Source organism: Branchiostoma belcheri, unplaced genomic scaffold (assembly GCF_001625305.1).
Source record: "Branchiostoma belcheri isolate BF01 breed outbred unplaced genomic scaffold, Haploidv18h27 scaffold96, whole genome shotgun sequence".
Taxonomy (NCBI): domain Eukaryota; kingdom Metazoa; phylum Chordata; class Leptocardii; order Amphioxiformes; family Branchiostomatidae; genus Branchiostoma; species Branchiostoma belcheri.
The window spans coordinates 650,366-673,739 of record NW_017804642.1 but is presented as its reverse complement, the minus strand read 5'-3'; the positions used below and the strand labels follow the sequence as shown (position 1 = coordinate 673,739).

Below are 23,374 nucleotides of genomic sequence, written 5' to 3'. Positions count from 1 at the left end.
CTTGACCAAGTATATAGTGATTGATAACAATATATATATATATATATATATATATACAAAATCGTAGAGAAAACCACACGGCCTACAACGGAGAAGACAACTCCTCAAACAACAGAAGTCCCAACGACACAAATAACGACGGAAAGAACTACTGCACAAACCACCAAAAGGACAACTTTGCCAACTACCATTGTCACCACACAAAAATCAACCCAACAAACTACCCATAAATCTACGCTACTGTCATCAGTACCGCCTACAACCTTGATCACCACGGGTAAACTACTTTGATACGGATGATATAATAATGGCAGAGGCTAATTCATTATTAACATAAAAACGCTTCAAATTACCGCTATTGGAGATTTCTTTTTCAACAAAACAAATACTAGTAGTTTAAAGAGCATAATAGTGCAAGCGACAGCAATTAACTACATTGTCTATAAAATGTAATTTTAACGGTCTCTAAACAAAATATCCTGTCAAGAGTATCTAGTCGTCGTTTATCTTAACCCCACTGCAAACCTTATTGAAAAAGTACCATCTAAGTGGAACGAGTTAATCTGAAAGCAAGTCTTAACCAAGTATATATTGATTGATAACAATATATATCTTTATATAAAATCGTAGAGAAAACGACACTGCCTACAACACAGAAGACAACTCTGTCAACAACAGTGGCCCCAACGACACAAATAACGACGGAACGAACTACCGCACAAACCACCGAAAAGACAACTTTACCAACTACTATTGTCACCACACAAAAATCAACCCAACAAACTACCCATAAATCTACGCTACTGTCATCAGTACCACCTACAACCTTAATCACCACGGGTAAACTACTTCGATACCGATAATAAAATATTAAGATGGAATTCTCTTTAACATGGAAACATTCAATTTAAAATTTCCGCTGTTACATATTTCTTCTCATGTTAACTAATACCTTCAACAACATGTTGTAAATTACAGCAATTTACTACCTTATTCATAAACATAAATGTTCTTTTAATGGTACCTAGTCATTGATAATTATATACAAGTATTAATAATCATATACAATACCAGATAAAACCACAAGACCCACAACAGAGAAGACAACTCTAACAACAACAGCAGTCCCAACAACACAAGTGTCGACAGAAAGGACTACAGCACAAACCACCGCAAAATCAACACAGCAAACCACCCAAAAATCCACGCCACAATCTACAGTACAATCTACAACGGGTAAACTTATTTTGATACCAAAGAATAACGACCTTGCTTACTCTTTAACATAGAAACATTTGATTCAAAATTCTTGATGTTGCAGATGTCTTTAAAAGCAAAGCAAAGCTAATACTAATAAAAAGCATGGAGTAAACCTTACCAAACCTCATACGAAACCACACCTATCACTAACCACGGTAAAGCTAACCACACAGGTGTCGACTCTTCAAAACACGGTAAAGCCAAGCACAAATTACAACAGGAATACGTGAGGTTGCATTCAAATACAGACAATATCACAGGCAAAACACTAACCCACTAGCAATACAATATTTGGTAAACATTGCTACAAACCTGTTTATATTATAGAAAATACAAGGTCCTTGTATGATGTCCTTCGAAAATTAAAAGTTAAACTTCTTAAAGTTGGACCAGCAATCATTGCTCAAGCAATCTGTTAATGAGCAAATATACGCACCAGATCCCAAGAGAACAGAATAATTGGTCTCAGAATTGGTTTGATGAACTCACACATTCTAAACACTTCCAACAGCAATAGTCCGAACGACATAAATCGACCAGGAACTAGTGCACAGACGTTGACAAAAATGTTAGCAACTTTTGTTGGCACCACACTTAAAACACAGCAAGATACAAATAAATCTACGCTGCTGTCCACAGTACAGCCTACAACAAAGGTTACAACGGGTAAAATTTCATATTGATACCGACTACAGCAACATTTACATTAACATTCACTATTGTCCCTTTGGGTTAATCGAAAATTGGATTATGTGTTTAAATTCTTTTTCAATTTCATTTCAGATACCACTGTTTCAACCACAGTAACGCCACTGGTCACCACCACCACACCAACGCCACTGGTCACCACCCCAACAACAACTACACCTCGTAAATATGATTCTTCATTTAAGAATATATCTGTAATTCTGTACATCTGCTGAAATAGAAATATCTTTTCTTTTAATTTTCAACAAACAGTTTGCTGCTTTTTATAAACGTTATCAATTTCTTAATCCTCATTAGGTCGCAGGTTCATCATCGTGTACTGTGCATTTCGGTTGGTAAACCTGAACTTTGCCAACGTTACGGCAACGTTTGACAGCCTCTGGAACTTCATACTGGACTTCATTCGTGTGGTACTTAATATGTAACTTACTACGTACTTTGTACTAATCACAAGGAATCTGTCGCCCAATCAACTGAATAGACTTTCATAGCTCAAGCAACGGGGTAGATTAAAAAAAAAACTGTCAGACGTTTCAAGTAGCATCCACTACTTTTCGTCACTGATGCTATTTATGAATGCTACTTGAAACGTCTGACAGTTTTCAGTTTTTTTTAAATCTATCCAGTTGCTTTAAAATCTATCCAGTAACAGTTTCTCATGCATATCAATACCTGAATGCCTAACCTTCATCGACGTATAATGTAATAGCTGTAAGATAATGTAATAGCTATAAAATGAGAAACAAATTGATAGAGGAAATGCTAGCTAGAACGTAGAATCGTGTCTTGTCTGGGATATATAAACCTTGTTAAGATGGAATGAACTAACGATCACCTGTTTTTTGGTTTTTACAGCTACTTTGGTTCTTCAGATTTTTCAGGATAGGAAGAATCACTGTCCTCGACGTAAGGTACGAAGAAAATACAGCCTTCCAGTTACGGAGGGATCTAGACTTACATGTATACACACAGACACACACACACAGACACACACACACACACACACATATATAGATATACAACACGGGGTATTCCGTATCGCCCGAGGTATCGGCCCGACCGCGGGTCGGATCGCCCGACGGCCGCAGGCCGGAGGGCGATCCGACTCGCGGGAGGGCCGGGACCGAGGGCGATGCGGAATACACCGTGTTGTATTTTATTTATATCATACCCACCCAAGAAAACGCGCCTTTCAATGCAAGATGAGCCAAAAGTTGGTGCCACTAAACCCTAAAAATGCAACAACATCAATTCCAACGTCCGGATTCTGTATTCGAATTTTCGAAAGGGGCACAAGCGGGTAGGGCGAAACGCGTTCGAATCGTTTTATGGAAGCCATGGAAGCGTTCGATAACGGGTTCCGGACCGGGCCGTACCGTAAAGTACGGCCCGGTCCGGAACCCGCTATCGAACGTTATCGCGGCCCGGGTATAATATAAATAAATATATATATATATAATAATATATATATATATATATATAAGCACGCCACACTTATTGATTAATTGGGAACAGATCCATATGAATACCAGTAAAGGTACTGACCGATGAAGAAAATATGATGAAAAATTGTTGCGCTTGCTACTCAGGCATGGAAGTGTGACTCCTGTAGTTGAGGTTGAGGTTCACCCGGAGGAAGAGGCAAATATAACCAACCTGGTGGAAAGCTTGTCAGGAGACACAATTGGAAATTACACTGGAAATTACACTGTAGACCAGACGGCTACTGGGATGGAAGGTATGGGTTTGTCTAAACAAATAGACTTCTTTCAAGCTAGATAATACAAATGTACTTGCAATGTCAAATAAGATATGCTTTCACGCCTAGAAACGCCTTCGATCCTCTAAATTCTCTTGGCTATATTTCATGTGTCTCCATAAGCAGAAGTCGTGAAAGCTCTGAATCAGTAACATTTACCCAACGAATTATTATGCACTTGTATATACCAATTGCAAATATCCTCGAACGGTTCAAGATAAAATCATCAAATAATGTTCTCTTTCCTACAGCACTGAAGGTTTTATGGGGCTGCAATGGGACAATGGATGGGACACACCAAGCGATACAAAATGAGACAATCACGTACGATGTCCATGGTACAGTCCCATACGAATGCCACACGAATGCCACCTGTTATCCGTCTTGGGAGTATGGATACAACTGTTCTTGCCACGATGGCTTCGTAGGGGATGGGTGGGTGTCTTGTGAAGGTGAGGACCTATTGCAAATGTCATTATCTCAGAATGTTTCTCTTGTCCGTCCATATACTTGTGACACACTTATTTAGTATGATACATACGGCTGTTACAGCTGATCCTCACCTCCTTAACACAAATAGGGTTGAGGATACTACTAACAGAGAAAGAATTCAAAATACCACCACCTGCTTAAAAGTAGTAAATGAAGATGGAGATGCTCTATCATATATGGCCTACAAATCCGATAATTCTAAGCATTCTTTTATATTTGTCTCGATAGATGGAATCTAACACCGAATATTGTTTGTTCAAAGTTGCAACGACGCATTTCACCACCATCCCGACAACAGGCATCCAACAACGCATATCACGACCATCCCAACAACAGGGCAACCAACAACGCATATCACCACCATCCCGACAACAAAGCAACCAACAACGCATATCACCACCATCCCGACAACAAAGCGTCCAACAACGCATTTTACAACCATCCCGACAACAGGGCAACCGACGACGCATATCACCACCATCCCGACAACAGGGCAACCAACAACGCATTTTACAACCATCCCAACAACAGGACATCCAACGACGCATTTTACAACCATCCCGACAACAGGGGACCCAACAACGCAACTGACCACTATGTTAACGACGAAAGTCACCACCATCCCTACCACAGCGCATCCAACAACTCAAGTAACCACCCTTCAAACAACAAAAGTCACCACCATCCCGACCACAGCGAATCCAACAACTCAAGTAACCACTCTCCAAACAACAAAGCCAACGACGAAAGTCACCACCATCCCTACCACAGCGCATCCAACAACTCAAGTAACCACCCTTCAAACAACAAAAGTCACCACCATCCCTACCACAGCGAATCCAACAACTCAAGTAACCACCCTCCAAACAACAAAGCCAACGACGAAAGTCACCACCATCCCTACCACAGCGAATCCAACAACTCAAGTAACCACCCTTCAAACAACAAAAGTCACCACCATCCCTACCACAGCGCATCCAACAACTCAAGTAACCACCCTCCAAACAACAAAGCCAACGACGAAAGTCACCACCATCCCTACCACAGCGCATCCAACAACTCAAGTAACCACCCTCGAAACAACAAAAGTCACCACAATCCCTACCACAGCGCATGTAACAACTCAAGTCACCACAGGTAAAACTACAATTTATTACACACATAAACAGACATGCAGTTAACACGACTAAGATTAGAACAATAATCTGGAATCAATATGTTGACAGCATATCTTTGTCTTAGATATCCTACAGCATAGTTAGAAGTCACATAAAATAATATTTAAATCTCAGAGAAAACTACACGTCCTACGACAGAAAAGACAACACTCCCTACTACCATAGTTCCAACGACACGCATCTCCACTGAAAGAACAACAACTCAGACAACACAACAAACTTACCCACAAATCCACGCTTCCATCAACAGTTCAGCCTACCACGTTGGTCACTACAGGTAAAACTACAATTTAGCACAGTCATAGGCAGACAAGGCAGTTAACGTGGAATTGACTTAGAGATCTTGCGCCCCAAAATCGTAATCTGGTCATGGAGGTCTTTAACAAACACATCTTTGACATATCCTACAACATAGTTATACGTCACAGAAACCATTTTGTCTCATCTCAGAGAAAACTACACAACATACAACAGAAAAGACAACACTCCCTACAACCGTAGTTCCAACGACACACGTCTCCACTGAAAGAACAACAGCTCAGACAACACAACAAACTACACACAAATCCACTCTTCCATCAACAGTACAGCCTACCTCGTTGGTCACCACAGGTAAACCTACAATTTACTACACACATAGGCAGCCAAGGAAGTAAACATAACAAAGGTTACCTTGAGTAATCTACTACTGTATACAGAAATAACCAATTAACAACCCATCTTTGTTTTAGATATCATACAGTATAGTTATAAGTGACAGAAAACAATTTGTCTAAACTCAGAGAAAACTACACGGCCTACAACAGAAAAGACAACACTCCCTACTACCATAGTTCCAACGACACACATCTCCACGGAAAGAACTACAGCTCAGACCACAGAAAAGACAACTTTACCAACTACTATTGTAACCACACAAAGTACAACACAACAAACTACCCATAAATCCACGCTTCCTTCAACAGTACAGCCTACCTCGTTGGTCACCACAGGTAAAACTGCAATTTACTACACTCATCAACAGACAAGACAGCAATCTAGATAAAGATTACTTCAGTGATCTATACAGAAACATTCTGCTACCAAGCACATCATTCTTAGATACCATACAGCATATATATAAAGTCAAAGAAAACAATTTGTCACACCTCAGAGAAAACTACACGGCTTACAACAGAAAAGACAACTCTCCCCACAACCGTTGTTCCAACGACACACGTCTCCACTGAAAGAACTACAGCTCAGACCACCGAAAGGACAACTTTACCAACTACTAGTTTAACCACAGAAATATCAACACAACAAACGTCCCAGAAATCCACGCTTCCTTCAACAGTACAGCCTACAACCTTGGTCACCACCGGTAAAACTACAACTTACGACACACACACTCAGAAAGCGCGATTAATTCAAAAAACATTAGCTTGGTAATTTGTAGAATTTGTTCTACGTTTCAGGTGCCCAACAGCATTGTGATGTTTCAGGTGCCCAACAGCATTGTGATGAATAACAGATAACAATTGGTCCCATCTCAGAGAAAACTACACGCCCTACAACACACATGACGACACTTCAAACAACCCCAGTCCAAACGACACACATATCCACGGAAAGAACTTCTGCACAAACAATCGAAAAGACAACTTTGCCAACCACTATTGTCACCACACAAAACACAACACAACAAACTACCCACAAATCCACTCTCCTTCAACATTACAACCTACAGCTTGGTCAACCACGGGTAAAACTACAATTTACTACACACATACTCAGACAAAACAGTAAACTCGATAAGATTAGCTTAATTTTCTATACATAAAAAAGTTTGTTAATAACGACTTTAAAATGCACTAAAGCATAGTTATAAGTCACAGAAAACAATTTTCCCATCTCAGAGAAAACTACACGTCCTACGACAGAAAAGACAACACTTCCTACTACCATAGTTCCAACGACACATATTTCCACGGAAAAAACTACAGCTCACACCACCGAAAAGACAACTTTACCAACTACAATTGTAACCACACAAAGAACAACACAACAAACTACCCACGAATCCACGCTTCCTTCAACAGTTCAACCTACCACGTTGGTCACTACAGGTAAAACTACAATTTAGCACATACAAAGGCAGGCAAGGCAGTTAACGTGGATTGACTTAGAGATCTTTGTGCCCCAAAATCGTAATCTGGACATGGAGGTCTTTAACAAACACATCTTTGACATATCCTTCAACATAGTTATACGTCACAGAAACCATTTTGTCTCATCTCAGAGAAAACTACACGACATACAACAGAAAAGACAACACTCCCTACAACCGTAGTTCCAACGACACACGTCTCCACTGAAAAGAACAACAGCTCAGACAACACAACAAACTACCCACAAATCCACGCTTCCATCAACAGTACAGCCTACCTCGTTGGTCACCACAGGTAAATCTACAATTTACTACGAACATAGGCAGCCAAGGCAGTAAACATAACAAAGGATACCTTTAGTGATCTATACAGAAACAATCAATTAACAGCCCAACTTTGTTTCAGATATCATACAGTATAGTTTTAAGTCACAGAAAACAATTTGTCTAAACTCAGAGAAAACTACACGGCCTACAACAGAAAAGACAACACTCCCTACTACTATAGTTCCAACGACACACATCTCCACGAAAAGAACTACAGCTCAGACCACAGAAAAGACAACTTTAGCAACTACTATTGTAACCACACAAAGTACAACACAACTAACTACCCATAAATCCACGCTTCCTTCAACAGTACAGCCTACCTCGTTGGTCACCACAGGTAAAACTGCAATTTACTACACTCATCAACAGACAAGACAGCAATCTAGATAAAGATTACTTCAGTGATCTATACAGAAACATTCTGCTACCAAGCACATCATTCTTAGATACCATACAGCATATATATAAAGTCAAAGAAAACAATTTGTCACACCTCAGACAAAACTACACGGCTTATAACAGAAAAGACAACTCTCCCCACAACCGTGGTTCCAACGACACACGTCTCCACTGAAAGAACTACAGCTCAGACCACCGAAAGGACAACTTTACCAACTACTAGTTTAACCACAGAAATATCAACACAACAAACTTCCCAGAAATCCACGCTTCCTTCAACAGTACAGCCTACAACCTTGGTCACCACCGGTAAAACTACAACTTACGACACACACACTCAGAGAGCACGCTTAACTCGAAAAACATTAGCTTGGTAATTTGTAGATTTTGTTCTACGTTTCAGGTGCCCAACAGCATTGTGATGTTTCAGGTGCCCAACAGCATTGTGATGAATAACAGATAACAATTGGTCCCATCTCAGAGAAAACTACACGCCCTACAACACACATGACGACACTTCAAACAACCCCAGTCCAAACGACACACATATCCACGGAAAGAACTTCTGCACAAACAAGCGAAAAGACAACTTTGCCAACCACTATTGTAACCACACAAAACACAACACAACAAACAACCCACAAATCCACTCTTCCTTCAACATTACAACCTACAACCTTGGTCACCACGGGTAAAACTACAATTTACTTCACACATACTCAGACAAAACAGTAAACTCGATAAGATTATCTTAATGATCTATACATAAAAAATTTGTAAATAAGGACATCTCTGTTAAAATGCACTAAAGCATAGTTATAAGTCACAGAAAACAATTTTCCCATCTCAGAGAAAACTACACGTCCTACGACAGAAAAGACAACACTTCCTACTACCTTAGTTCCAACGACACATATTTCCACGGAAAAAACTACAGCTCGCACCACCGAAAAGACAACTTTACCAACTACAATTGTAACCACACAAAGAACAACACAACAAACTACCCACAAATCCACGCTTCCATCAACAGTTCAACCTACCACGTTGGTCACCACAGGTAAAACTGCAATTTAGCACATACAAACTAAAGGCAGGCAAGGCAGTTAACGTGGTAAAGATTGACTTAGAGGTCTTGTGCCCCAAATTCGTAATCTGGTCATGGAGGTCTTGAACAAACACATCTTTGACATATCCTACAACATAGTTATACGTCACAGAAACAATTTTGTCTCATCTCAGAGAAAACAACACGACATACAACAGAAAAGACAACACTCCCTACAACCGTAGTTCCAACGACACACGTCTCCACTGAAAGAACAACAACTCAGACAACACAACAAACTACCCACAAATCCACGCTTCCATCAACAGTACAGCCTACCTCGTTGGTCACCACAGGTAAACCTACAATTTACTACGCACATAGGCAGCCAAGGCAGTAAACATAAAGGCTACCTTTAGTGATCCATACAGAAACGACCAATTAACAACCCATCTTTGTTTTAGATATCATACAGCATAGTTATAAGTCACAGAAAACAATTTTCCCATCTCAGAGAAAACTACACGGCCTACAACAGAAAAGACAACACTCCCTACTACCATAGTTCCAACGACACACATCTCCACGAAAAGAACTACAGCTCAGACTACAGAAAAGACAACTTTACCAACTACAATTGTAACCACACAAAGTACAACACAACAAACTACCCACAAATCCACGCTTCCTTCAACAGTACAGCCTACCTCGTTGGTCACTACAGGTAAAACTATAATGTATTAAAACATAGGCAAACAAGGCAGTAAAAGATAAGCCATACAGCAATAACCTGTTAACATCATTATTTTAGATATTCTACAGCATAGTTATAAGTAACAGAAAACAATTTTGTCATCTAACAAAAGTACACAGCCTACAACAGATATTCTTACCATTACCCATTCTACATATATATATGGATAAAACAGTATTTTCTTAGTTGAAACTATAATTCCATGACGAAAATGCATTTCCTAACTCGTTGTTACTGACCTTGATTATTTCTATTACAGCTATCAGGAAAATGACATACATTCTAGGAGATGTTTTGTCATAGATAACAGTTTGATAACAATTTTATAACAAATCTAATCTCAGAGGAAACCACTCGAGTTACAACGGGGAAGACAACACTCCCAACAACAATAGTCCCAACAACACACATCTCTACAGAACAGACCACCGAAAAGACAACCATACCGACTACCATTGTCACCACTCTCAAATCTACACAACAAACAACCCAAAGGACCACGATACCATCATCAGTGCAACCTACAACAGAAGTCACGACAGGTAAAATGGCTGTTTGAAAAATATGTCATCGTTTTTACCGGAGAGAGCAAAACTATACATTTTAATGCACTTTGCAAGAACAATGCAATAAAGACAACTTATATTAAAATGGGTTGGTCTTGAAAAACATTCTTTCCAACAATGATTTAAGTTGATTTTTTTCATTGCAGGGAAAACAACACATGTCACCACTATCCCAACGACGAAAAATCCAACAACACAATTCACAACCCTCCCAACCACGAAAAAGCCAACGACACAAATTACAACAGGTAACTGAGCTATACCTTTGAAAGTAAAAGTAAACATAACTACAGCAACAGGTCAGAAAATACAAACTCGATAAACAGTACTTTAGCAATCTCTGCTAAAACAATCTGTAAAATCCATAACAAACATATCTATATTACAGATGCTTTAAAACAGTATTTGATCACAGATAACAATTTGTAATCATCACAGAGAAAACCACACGACCTACAACAGAGAGAACAACGCTTCCAACAACAGTAGTTCCAACGACACATATATCGACGGACAGAACTACTACGCAGACAACCGAAAGAACAACTTTATCAAGTACTATTGTCACCACAGAACAATCAACACTACAAACCACACATAAATCTACGCTACCTTCTACAGTACAGCCTACAACGTTGGTCACCACGGGTAAAATTATACAAATACAAACATAACAAAACACAACTTAATCTTCTTAGACATTACGTTGTAATCTCTGCTGAGAAAGACAGGTAATTAGTAACAGATAACAATGTTTGTTGCAGAGAAAACCACACAACTTACAACAGAAAGGACAACCCTACCAACAACAATAGTCCCAACAACACACATCACGACGGAACAAACTACTACACAAACCACAGAAAAGACAACTTTACCAACCACAATTGCCACCACGTCAAAAACAACACAACAAACTACCCTTAAGTCTACGCTTCCTTCAACAATACATCCTACAACCTTGGTGACTACAGGTAAAACTATGTAACTATAACTGCAAGCATAACCGGAAACTACAACATTGAACTGGGTAAACATTACTTAAGTAATCTCTGCTGAAACTATATAACACATAGACACATCAACAATCAAGAGGACCAAACAACAGTGTGAATATAACACGGATAACAACGAATTTCATTACAGAGAAAACTACACGGCCTACAACAGAAAAGACAACACTTCCTACAACAATAGTCCCAACAACACACAAATCAACCGAACGAACTTCAGGACAGACGACCGAAAAGACAACTACCATTTTCACCACACAAAAATCAACACAACAAACAACCCATAAATCTACGCTTCCTTCAACAGTACAGCCTACAACATTGGTTACAACGGGTAAAAAAACATACTAAAATATGCATCAAACAGGGTAAACATTTAGCTTAGTAACATTTTGTGAAATCACCTAGTTACGGACAAGTCTACCATACAAGCGAGGAATTAGTCACGGATAACAATTCGTTTCATCACAGAGAAAACCACTCGGCCTACAACAGAAAGAACGACACTTCCAACAACAATATTCCCAACAACACACATCTCGACGGAGAGAACCACAGCACATACCACCAAAAAGACAACTTTACCAACTACCATTGTCACTACACAAAAGACTACACAACAAACTACTCATAAATCTACGCTACTTTCCACAGCTCAGCCTACAACCCTGATCACCACGGGTAAAACTACATTGATGACAAAGAATGTTTCATAAAAAACAATAATAGAATAATGAAATTTTGATCTCCCTATTGTGACTACTTTGACCTTATAATCACTGTTGTTACAGCTTGTTTGTCAAAGCAAGCTGTGGCTTTCAAAACAATAGCAACGCCGTTCACGACTCAGGACAAGTCATGATTTTATTTCCAACAAAGCCAAGTCATCTACATAGGTCACAGGACTTTCAACCATGGTTAAGGACGGAAATATAGTCTTGAGCTGTAACTTGCCTTGATAATCCGTTTACAACAAGCAGCTAACGGACGTACATTCCAGGAGACGATTTGGTCATTAATAACAACTTATCTTATCTCAGAGGAAACCACTCGACTTACAACGGGGAAGACAACACTTCCAACAACAGTGGTCCCAACAACACACATCTCTACAGAACAGAACACCGAAAAGACAACCATACCGACTACCATTGTCACCACTCTCAAATCTACACAACAAACAACCCAAAAAACAACTGTACCATCCTCAGTGCAACCTACAACAGGTAAAACAACACTAATTTCTGCAACAATGACGAAATATAGATTTTCCCAACGCATCGACAGTCCCTATTAGTATAGAAACAGTCTAATATAAACTCTACCTACCTCGGTGCAACCTACAACTGAAATTACAACAGGTAAACACAAGTAATTCCTCTATAAGAAGTGAAAAACGTATCTTAGTTCCACCTACGTATTGGCAGTTCATAACAATATATCAACACCAACTTACGACGAGTACAAAATAGATATTCATTGCAGAAATTGCCATCCGTCAAAAATAAAGAGCCTGCTATGATCTGATTTTTTAAGAATACCCTTAAGAACATTTGCAGGAAATTAACTTTAAAGGACAAGATAATGTTTTAGGATGCTTTTAAAGTTCAAATGGGCTGTTTGTTGCAGAGAAAACAACACATGTCACCACTATCCCAACGACGAAAAAATCCGACAACACAATTTACAACCCTCCCAACCACGAAAAAGCCAACGACACAATTTACAACAGGTAACCGCGCTATACCTTTGAAAGTAAAACGTACCAGATGTATGTATACAAAACATAATTGGCAATTGGCAAAGGAAAAAGAATAATCTTTTAATACCATTTGCAGGAATAATATTTCAAGACAGTTTGCACGAAATGAACTTAACAGGAAAAGATAGGCCTTCAGATTACTGTCAAAGCTCACAGAGTTATCTTAAAAATGGGCTGTTTGTTGCAGAGAAAACCACACAGGTCACCACTATCCCAACGACGAAAAATCCAACAACACAACTCACAACCCTCCCAACCACGAAAAAGCCAACGACACAATTTACAACAGGTAACCGCGCTATACCTTTGAAAGTAAAACGTATACAAAACAAAACATCCACGATCCAGAAGTGGTCGTGACAAAGTATTTAGTCTAAGATAACAATTTATCTTACCTCAGAGAAGAGAAATAGCCAAACAACAGAGGATACAACACTTCCGACTAGGCTACTTTTAACAACAAAATGTAACTACGGCTGCAACGGACACATCTTCAATCCGACATGTCTTTACAACAGAGAATTTGTATGGTAGATATTGATTGATGTTATATCACAGGGAAAACCACTCGGCCTACAACGGCGCAGACCACACTTCCGACAACACTAGCCACAACAACTCTCACCTCTACAAAAAGCTCTACCTCACAGACAACAGAAAATACAACGATACTGAGTACTTTTGTTACCACTGAAAAAACAACTCCACAAACTACTGAAAAAACAACACACATCACAACTATCACACCAACCACACAAGTTAGCACCATATCAACGACGCTAAACCCAACAACACAGACTGCAACAGGTAAATGTACATCGTATTTATAGTGACCAAAACATGTCAGCAAATACATCTACATATCTACGGAGCATCCAGTAATAGAGATCATTGCAGGTACTAGGTAACATATGCACACCACCAACTAACAGAAACAGGTAATGAGACACCTTCTATTCACACAATGTTTGACTCAAGCTCTACACAAAAAGGTACAGAGTCACCGCCATTATCTCTATATCGGCAAACAACTTAAATACAGAACATGCCAGATGTCTTTACAGTTTCTTTATCAGCAACAACAATTTTCCACTTATCGCAGAAAAAACAACGCAGAAGACAACACTTCCAACAACTCTAGTCCCGACAACACACATTACAACTAAAAGAACTACTGAGCACACCACTGAAATGACAACTCTACCAACATCAATAGCCACCACACAAAAACAACACAGCAAACCACACAGGGGTCTACGGTACCATCCACCGTGCAACCTACAACAGGTAAAACCATACTCGCACCTACAAAATATTTCCAAATTCAAATTGACACATAAAAGGCGCCTAGTATGATACCTATCACGAAGCACACATGCCGTCATGAAGAAATTTCATAAACAATTTCATAGTATCAGCGTCTACAAACTTTTTCATTTCTCAGAGAAAACAACTCAGCCAACAACAATGAAGACAACATTTCCCACAACAGTAAAGCCAACAACGCACATCTCAACGGAGAGAACATCAGCAAAAACCACTGAAGTGACAACGGTGCCAACTACCATTGTCACCACTCATAAATCAACACTTAAAACCACTCAAAAGAGCACGATACCTTCCACAAAACAGCCAACAACAGCTATTACCACAGGTACACACACTCATGCATTGGCCACCACTACTCATCGTCTACGACAGATTATTTTCAAAGTCGAAACTGCAAACTGTAGCTCAACACCCCCAACAATCTCCAGGAAGAATCCAACTCCAAATGACCTGAAGTGGACGTTTTAATCACTTTGATAAAAGCACTCACATGCTGAAAACATCATGAATGACATTATTGATGCAACATGGGCTAGCATAAAAAGACATAAACTATATCCATACACTATAGAAATTAACTTTATGTTATCATGGAACAATCATCTCAGGTGCCCTTATTATGTACTTCATTAACTATATCAATTTCCCTACCATATATTAGAGAAAACCACCCTACAAACAACTGAGAAGACAACACTTCCAACAACAAAAGTCCCAACAACGCATTTCACTACTGAAAGAACTACCGAACAGACCACCGAAAAACAACTTTACCAACGACCATTGTCACCACTCAAAAATCTACAGAACAAACTACTCAAAAGAGTACGATACCATCCACGGTGCAACCTACAACAGAGGTCACAACAGGTAATACCATTTGATCCCTGCGTAAACTTAGTTTATTCCAAAAGAGGGCAGTCACTATCAAGATCTTAATCGACATCTACCTGAGAGCTGGTAGATCATAAAATAATACCGCTTTGTTACTGTTTGATGAAAATGGATTCACAACCTAATACACTGTCCTCCAGTTTGTTGTCTTTAAAGAATGTTGAATATATATATAAGATATATGAATATTTCATTGCAGCTAAAACCACGCATCAAACAACCATCCCAACGACAAAACAACCAACCACACATTTCAGCACCTTCCCAACAACGGTCAAGCCAACAACACAGATAACTACGGGTAAATGAATACTAACTCCAGCAACAAAAACACATGTGTTATATGAATACCAACTCCAAATTCAAACACACATGACAAAAATTTATGGACATTTCTACATGTCTTTACAAAAATAATTACTCAATAATTACTCAATAATTAACACGACAAACTACTCATGGCACCACTGCATTATCTTACCTTCAATACTTAAGTACTTCAGACTATAGAGGGCTTAATAGGTCAAACAAATTTACCGCTATCTACCAATGAAAAAAACATTACACTACACATACATTGTACATACCTTACCATGACTAACACATTCCTAACAGTATTGATTCATAATAAAATGTAAATGGATTCTCCTACAGGAAAAACTACACAACAAACAACTAAACAAACTACATCATCAACAACTTTCCTAACCACTAAAGAAACAACACGTCAAACCACCCTCCTAACCACTAAAGAAACAACACGTCAAACCACCCTCAAAACTACTGCACAGACAACCGTTTTACCCACAACAGAGGTCACGACAGGTAATATTTCTGTATTCAGAAACATCCCTTACAATAGCAACAATGTCACCGATAACCTCATTTTCCTATTGAACAACACAAAGCACAAAAAAACATGAATGAACACATGTCTATTGGTAAAATGTCGTTCTAGAGATTATAGATTAGAAAATACCAGATTCGTCTATATTTGCGTCACTATACACTTCTCTGTAGAAAAACTACAGCACTAACCATGTAGCAAAGGCGACAACACCAATCATTGTTCTTACTGCACAATTACCAAACTCAATGTTCTCTTTCAGAAGGCAGCTTAGGGACGACAAAAATCAACATCTCAGATGTTCCTTTAATAATTACTTCATCGAAAATATCAACCATTCCTATTTTCTAATCTCAGAGCAAACCACTCGACTGACAACAGAGAAGACAACACTTCCAACGACTATAGTTCCAACAACACTCATTACGACGGAAAGAACTACACTTCCAACAACTAAAGTCCCAACCACACACTTCACGACGAAAAGAACAACAGAGACAACGATTCCAACAACTCTAAGCCCAACCACACACTTGACTACGGAAAGAACAACAGAGAAGACAACACTTCCAACGACTAAAGTCCCAACCACACACTTCACGACGAAAATAACAACGAAGAAGACAACGATTCCAACAACTCTAAACCCAACCACACACTTCACTACGGAAAAAACTACCGAACAGACTACTGAAAAAACAACTATACCAACGACTATTGTCACCACTCAAAAGTCAACACAACAAACTACTGAAGAGACTACGATACCATCCACAGTGCAACCTACAACAGAGACCACAACAGGTAAAATCACACTCTTCCAAAAGAAAGCAACTAGTTTTTTTGCTACATATTTGTGTTCCATATCAATGGTACTAACAAACGTGAGTAGAACAAAATAATACAACACTGCCTCATATACAATTACTTTTTAACGTCTTGTCACAGCCATCACCACTCATCCAACGACAGTTAAGACATCCCTCCCGACCACAATAAACCCTACAACGCATTTAACCACTCAACGAACTACTACAGCACAGACAACAAAGATGACAACAAAGCCAACCACTCTCGCCAGCACTCAAAAATCAACACAAGAAACTACTCATAGCACCACTTTCTTAACTTCAGTACTTCCAACCACAGAGGTGTCAACAGGTACAATCACACATTATTTGCAACCTCAAAAAAAAAAACAGAATATCGTACTGCACACAAATACACTTCTTAGTGTACACATCAAATTCAAATCAATATTGTACATGGTATTTCAGCATTTGAGTTCCCCAAAAAGACATCTACGTTCTGATCAATCTATTATAGAACATTTCAAGACCATTGCATATGTTTTCTCACTTAAATCAGTATCTATTCTAATTACACGTTCGTGCTACAGAGGAAACTACGGAACAAACTACTAAACAAACCACATCACCAACAACGTCCGTAACCACTGAAGAAACAACGCATCAAACCACTCTCAGAACGACCGCACAAACCACCGTGCTTCCCACAACAGAAATCACCACAGGTAATACTTTCTTTTAGGAAACTAAAATCTAGAGTTCTAAGATAAGGTCTAGCCATTTCGTAGAAGCCTTCAGTACATGAAATAAGAACAACAGACAAAGTAATATAGCTATACGTTGTAGATTCTATTATATGACTTTTATAAATACACTATGAAGACAGGTACAAGTACAAATGAAATGTACAACTACATAATCGTACATAGAGGTAAACTTTATAATGCCTTGCACCAAGCATCTACAGGACAAAATCAAGATGTTCTTAGAATAATTATATCGATAAAAACAACCTTTCCCGTCTAATCTCAGAGCAAACCACTCGACAAACAACAGAGAAGACATCAGTACCGACAACTATAGTTCCAACAACACTCATTACGACGGAAAGAACTACACTTCCAACAACTAAAGTCCCAACCACACACTTCACGACGGAAAGAACAACAGAGACAACGATTCCAACAACTCTAAGCCCAACCACACACTTCACGACGGAAAGAACAACAGAGAAGACAACACTTCCAACGACTAAAGTCCCAACCACACATTTCACGACGAAAATAACAACGAAGGAGACAACGATTCCAACAACTCTAAACCCGACCACACACTTCACTACGGAAAAAACTACCGAACAGACCACTGAAAAAACAACGATACCAACGACTATTGTCACCACTCAAAAGTCAACACAACAAACTACTGAAGAGACTACGCTACCATCCACAGTGCAACCTACAACAGAGACCACAACAGGTAAAATCACACTTTTCCAAAGAAAACAACTAGTTTATTGCTACATATTTGTGTTCAATATCAAGATATTTACAAACGTGAGTAGAAAAATAAAACACTGTCTCATATACGATAACCTTTAAAACTCTTGTCACAGCCATGTCCACTCATCCAACAACAGTTAAGACATCCCTCCCGACCACAATAAACCCTACAACGCATTTAACCACTCAAAGAACTACTGCAGCACAGACAACACAGAAGACAACAAAGCCAACCACTCTCGCCACCACTCAAAAATCAACACAAGAAACTACTCATAGCACCACTTTCTTAACTTCAGTACTTCCAACCACAGAGGTGTCAACAGGTATAATCACACATTATTTGCAACCTCGAAAAAAAACAACAGAATATCGTACTGCACACGAATACTTCTTAGTGTACACATCAAATTCAAATCAATATATATGATTGTACATGGTATTTCAGCATTTGAGTTCTCCAAAAAAACATTTACGTTCTGATCAATCTATTATAGAATATTTCAAGACCAACGCATATGTTTTCTCACTTAAATCAGTATCTATTCTTAATACACGTTCGTGCTACAGAGGAAACTACGGAACAAACTACTCAACAAACCACATCACCAACAACGTCCGTAACCACTGAAGAAACAACGCATCAAACCACTCTCAAAACGACCGCACAAACCACCGTGCTTCCCACAACAGAAATCACCACAGGTAATACTTTCTTTTAGGAAACTAAAATAAAAAGTTCTAAGATAAGGTCTAGCCATTTCGTAGAAGCCTTCAGTACATGAAATAACAACAACAGACCAAAGTAATATAGCTATACGTTGTAGATTCTTTTATATGACTTTTATAAATACACTATAAAGGCAGGTACAAGTACAAATGAAATGTACAACTACATAATCGTACATAGAGGTAAACTTTATAATGTCCTGCACCAAGCAGCTACAGGACAAAATCAAGATGTTCTTACAATAATTATATCGATAAAAGCAACCTTTCCCGTCTAATCTCAGAGCAAACCACTCGACAAACAACAGAGAAGACATCAGTACCGACAACTATAGTTCCAACAACACTCATTACGACGGAAAGAACTACACTTCCAACAACTAAAGTCCCAACCACACACTTCACGACGGAAAGAACAACAGAGACAACGATTCCAACAACTCTAAGCCCAACCACACACTTCACGACGGAAAGAACAACAGAAGACAACACTTCCAACAACTATAAGCCCAACCACTCACTTCACGACGGAAAGAACTACCGAACATACCTCTGTAAAAAAAACCAAACCAACAACCATTGTCACCACTCAAAAATCAACGCAACAAACTACTCAAAAGACTACGATTCTATCCACAGTGCAACCTACAACAGAAGTCACAACAGGTAAAACCACACTTATCACTATAAAAAATGAAAATTCCTTCATACATTTTTGTGTTCCCTATTAAGATATCAACAAACCAACACCCAGCTGGTACTCATATCGATATCTTTTTAAAACATTTTGTCACAGCCATTTCCACTCATCCAGCAACACTAAAAGCATCTCTCCTTACAACGATACACCCTACCACAAATTTGACCACCCAAATGACTACTAGCACTGCAGTACAGACTGCAATGAAAACAACAAAGCCAACCACTCTTGTTAGCACTCAAAAATCAACACAACAAACAACTCACAGCACCACTATCTTAACTTCATCACTTCCAACCACAGAGGTGTCAACAGGTAAAACCAAACAACAATAGCAATCTACCACGGGAGAAATAATTGCACTACAAACATTTCAAAGCGCACAAATTGAATTAACAACAGATCAATATTCTACATGATATTGATTTCTCCAAAGGAAAAAAAAATCACATCCAGCTTAAATTCATTACAGGACACTTTATGACAAACATGAATGACTTAATGACTCGCTTTTGTTAGCGCTATAAAGAGAACAAGAGAACAAACTTTTATCACATTTTATAGCCAACACCTATGTTTTCTAATATTTAAAGTGCTATGCATCCTAATGATATATTTTTGCTACAGAGAGAACAACAGCACAAACTACTCAACAAACTACATCACCAACTACACATCAAACAACACGCCAAACAACGCTCAGAACTACCGCACAAACAACCATACTTCCCACCACAGAGGTCACCACAGGTAATGTTTTTCAGCAGCTACACTTTAAACTTCAAACAAATATGGTATTTTAGTCTTTCCTTTTAGAACAATTGGACAACAAATAAGATGAGCTAACGTGAACTGGTAATAGGATGGTCGTTTTAAAGACTTTCAGACGCATAAATTATAATATGGCTCCTCAATATTTGCGTAAATTACACGCTTCTCTGTAAAAAAAACTACAGGACGGCGACACTACTCTTCTCACTACTCCACAAACACAAAAAAACTACTAAAAAGGTAGAAGAAGACTCCATATTTCTAACACAAAAACTTTGCAAACTTGAAAGAACACCAGAAGAAAACATCACACCTATATTCGAAATAGCTCTCACGAATGATATTGCTGTTACAGCGAAAGGCGAGGATATATGAACTTGAAAGGTAATAACTAAATATTGACAAATAATTTCATGATCTCTTGCAGTAAGCAGCCAACGGAAAAATCAATGTAGCGATTATTCTTAAACAAATCACAAAAAAAATCATTTTTCTAATATATTCTCAGAGAAAAGCACAGCGCGAACAACAGAGAAGACAACGCCTCCAACGACTATAGTTCCGACGACACTCATAACTACGGAAAGAACTACCGAACAGACCACCGAAAAAACAACCAAACAACCAACAACACAGAGGACATCACTTCCGACAAGTAAAGTCCCAACCACACACTTCACGACGAAAAGAACAACAGAGAAAACAACGATTCCAACAACTCAAAACCCGACCACACACTTCACTACGGAAAAAACAACTGTACCAACGACTATTGTCACCACTCAAAAGTCAACACAACAAACTACTCAAGAGACTACGCTACCATCCACAGTGCAACCTACAACAGAGGCCACAACAGGTAATATCACACTCTTTCAAAAGGAAGGAACTAGTTTCTTGCTGAATATTTGTGTTCGCTCTTAAGATATTAACAAACCAAAATTCAGCTAGTAGAACATAACACTGTCACATATACGATAAATTTTAAAACTCTTGTCACAGCCATGTCTACTCATCCAACAACAGTTCAGACATCTCTCCCGACCACAAAAAAACCCACAACGCAGTTAACCACTCAAAGAACTACTACAGCACAGACTACAGAGAAGACAACAAAGCCAACCACTCTTGTCACCACTCAAAAATCAACACAAGAAACTACTCATAGCACCACTTTCTTAACTTCAGTACTTCCAACCACAGAGGTGTCAACAGGTACAATCACACATTATTTGAAACCTCGACAAAAACAGAATATCGTACTGTACACAAATACTTCTTAGTGTACACATCAAATTCAAATCAATATTGTACATGGTATTTCAGCATTGGAGATCCCCAAAAAGACATCTACGTTCTAATCAATATTATTAAACACTTCAAGACCAACGCATATTTTTGGCACTTCAATCAGTATCTATTCTAATTACACGTTTGTGCTACAGAGGAAACTACGGAACAAACTACTAAACAAACCACATCACCAACAACGTCTGCAACCACTGAAGAAACAACGCATCAAACCACTCTCAAAACAACCGCACAAACCACCATACTTCCCACAACAGAAATCACCACAGGTAATACTTTCTTTTAGGAAACTAAAATCGAAAGTTCTAAAATAAGGTTTAGCCATTTCGTATAAGCCTTCAGTATATGAAATAACAACAACAGACCAAAGTAATATAGCTATACGTTGCAGATTCTTTTATATGACTTTTATAAATACACTACAAAGGCAGGTGCAAGTATAGATAAAATTTACAACTATAGAATCGTACATAGAGGTAAACTTTATCAACATTTTAGATGTTCTTACAATAATTACTGTATCGATAAAACCAACCTTTCCCGTCTAATCTCAGAGCAAACCACTCGACTAACAACAGAGAAGACACCAGTCCCGACAACTATAGTTCCAACAACACTCATTACGACGGAAAGAACTACACTTCCAACAACTAAAGTCCCAACTACACACTTCACGACGAAAAGAACAACAGAGAAGACAGCGATTCCAACAACTCTAAGCCCAACCACACACTTCACGACGAAAAGAACAACAGAGACAACGATTCCAACAACTATAAGCCCAACCACTCACTTCACGACGGAAAGAACTACCGAACATACCTCTGTAAAAACAACCAAACCAACAACCATTGTCACCACTCAAAAATCAACGCAACAAACTACTCAAAAGACTACGATTCTATCCACAGTGCAACCTACAACAGAAGTCACAACAGGTAAAACCACACTTATCACTATGAAAATTGAAAATTCCTTCATACATTTTTGTGTTCCCTATTTAGGTATCATCAAACCAACACCCAGCTGGTACTTATATCGATAACTTTTTAAAACATTTTGTC

At 38.7% G+C, this 23,374-nt stretch overlaps 2 protein-coding genes across 4 annotated transcripts in view; both read left to right on the top strand.

Moving 5' to 3' along the window:
- LOC109461753 overlaps positions 1 to 23,374 on the top strand; it is a 45,467-nt gene that overhangs the window by 17,728 nt on the left and 4,365 nt on the right. Inside the window, exons 14-24 of the mRNA XM_019758144.1 lie at positions 7,296 to 7,505; positions 7,679 to 7,841; positions 8,757 to 8,966; positions 9,126 to 9,335; positions 9,838 to 10,047; positions 10,422 to 10,619; positions 10,790 to 10,891; positions 12,697 to 12,882; positions 13,286 to 13,388; positions 13,606 to 13,707; positions 15,409 to 15,617. Of these exons, the coding sequence (XP_019613703.1) occupies positions 7,296 to 7,505; positions 7,679 to 7,841; positions 8,757 to 8,966; positions 9,126 to 9,335; positions 9,838 to 10,047; positions 10,422 to 10,619; positions 10,790 to 10,891; positions 12,697 to 12,882; positions 13,286 to 13,388; positions 13,606 to 13,707; positions 15,409 to 15,617 (1,903 nt within the window). The remainder of the gene's footprint in view (positions 1 to 7,295; positions 7,506 to 7,678; positions 7,842 to 8,756; positions 8,967 to 9,125; positions 9,336 to 9,837; positions 10,048 to 10,421; positions 10,620 to 10,789; positions 10,892 to 12,696; positions 12,883 to 13,285; positions 13,389 to 13,605; positions 13,708 to 15,408; positions 15,618 to 23,374) is intronic.
- On the top strand, positions 4,051 to 6,612 carry LOC109461776 (salivary glue protein Sgs-3-like). Of its 3 annotated transcripts, none has more exons than XM_019758172.1 (4): positions 4,051 to 4,179; positions 4,482 to 5,356; positions 5,536 to 5,674; positions 5,848 to 5,953. In XM_019758172.1, exons 1-3 carry the CDS (start codon positions 4,159 to 4,161, stop codon positions 5,585 to 5,587), a joined length of 948 nt encoding a protein of 315 aa, XP_019613731.1. In that variant the 5' UTR covers positions 4,051 to 4,158; the 3' UTR covers positions 5,588 to 5,674; positions 5,848 to 5,953. The 3 variants fall into 3 exon arrangements, with proteins under 3 accessions (XP_019613731.1, XP_019613729.1, XP_019613730.1); XM_019758170.1 differs by having other exon boundaries at positions 5,512 to 5,674; XM_019758171.1 differs by lacking the exons at positions 4,051 to 4,179; positions 5,536 to 5,674 and adding an exon at positions 6,180 to 6,612 and having other exon boundaries at positions 4,703 to 5,356; positions 5,848 to 6,009.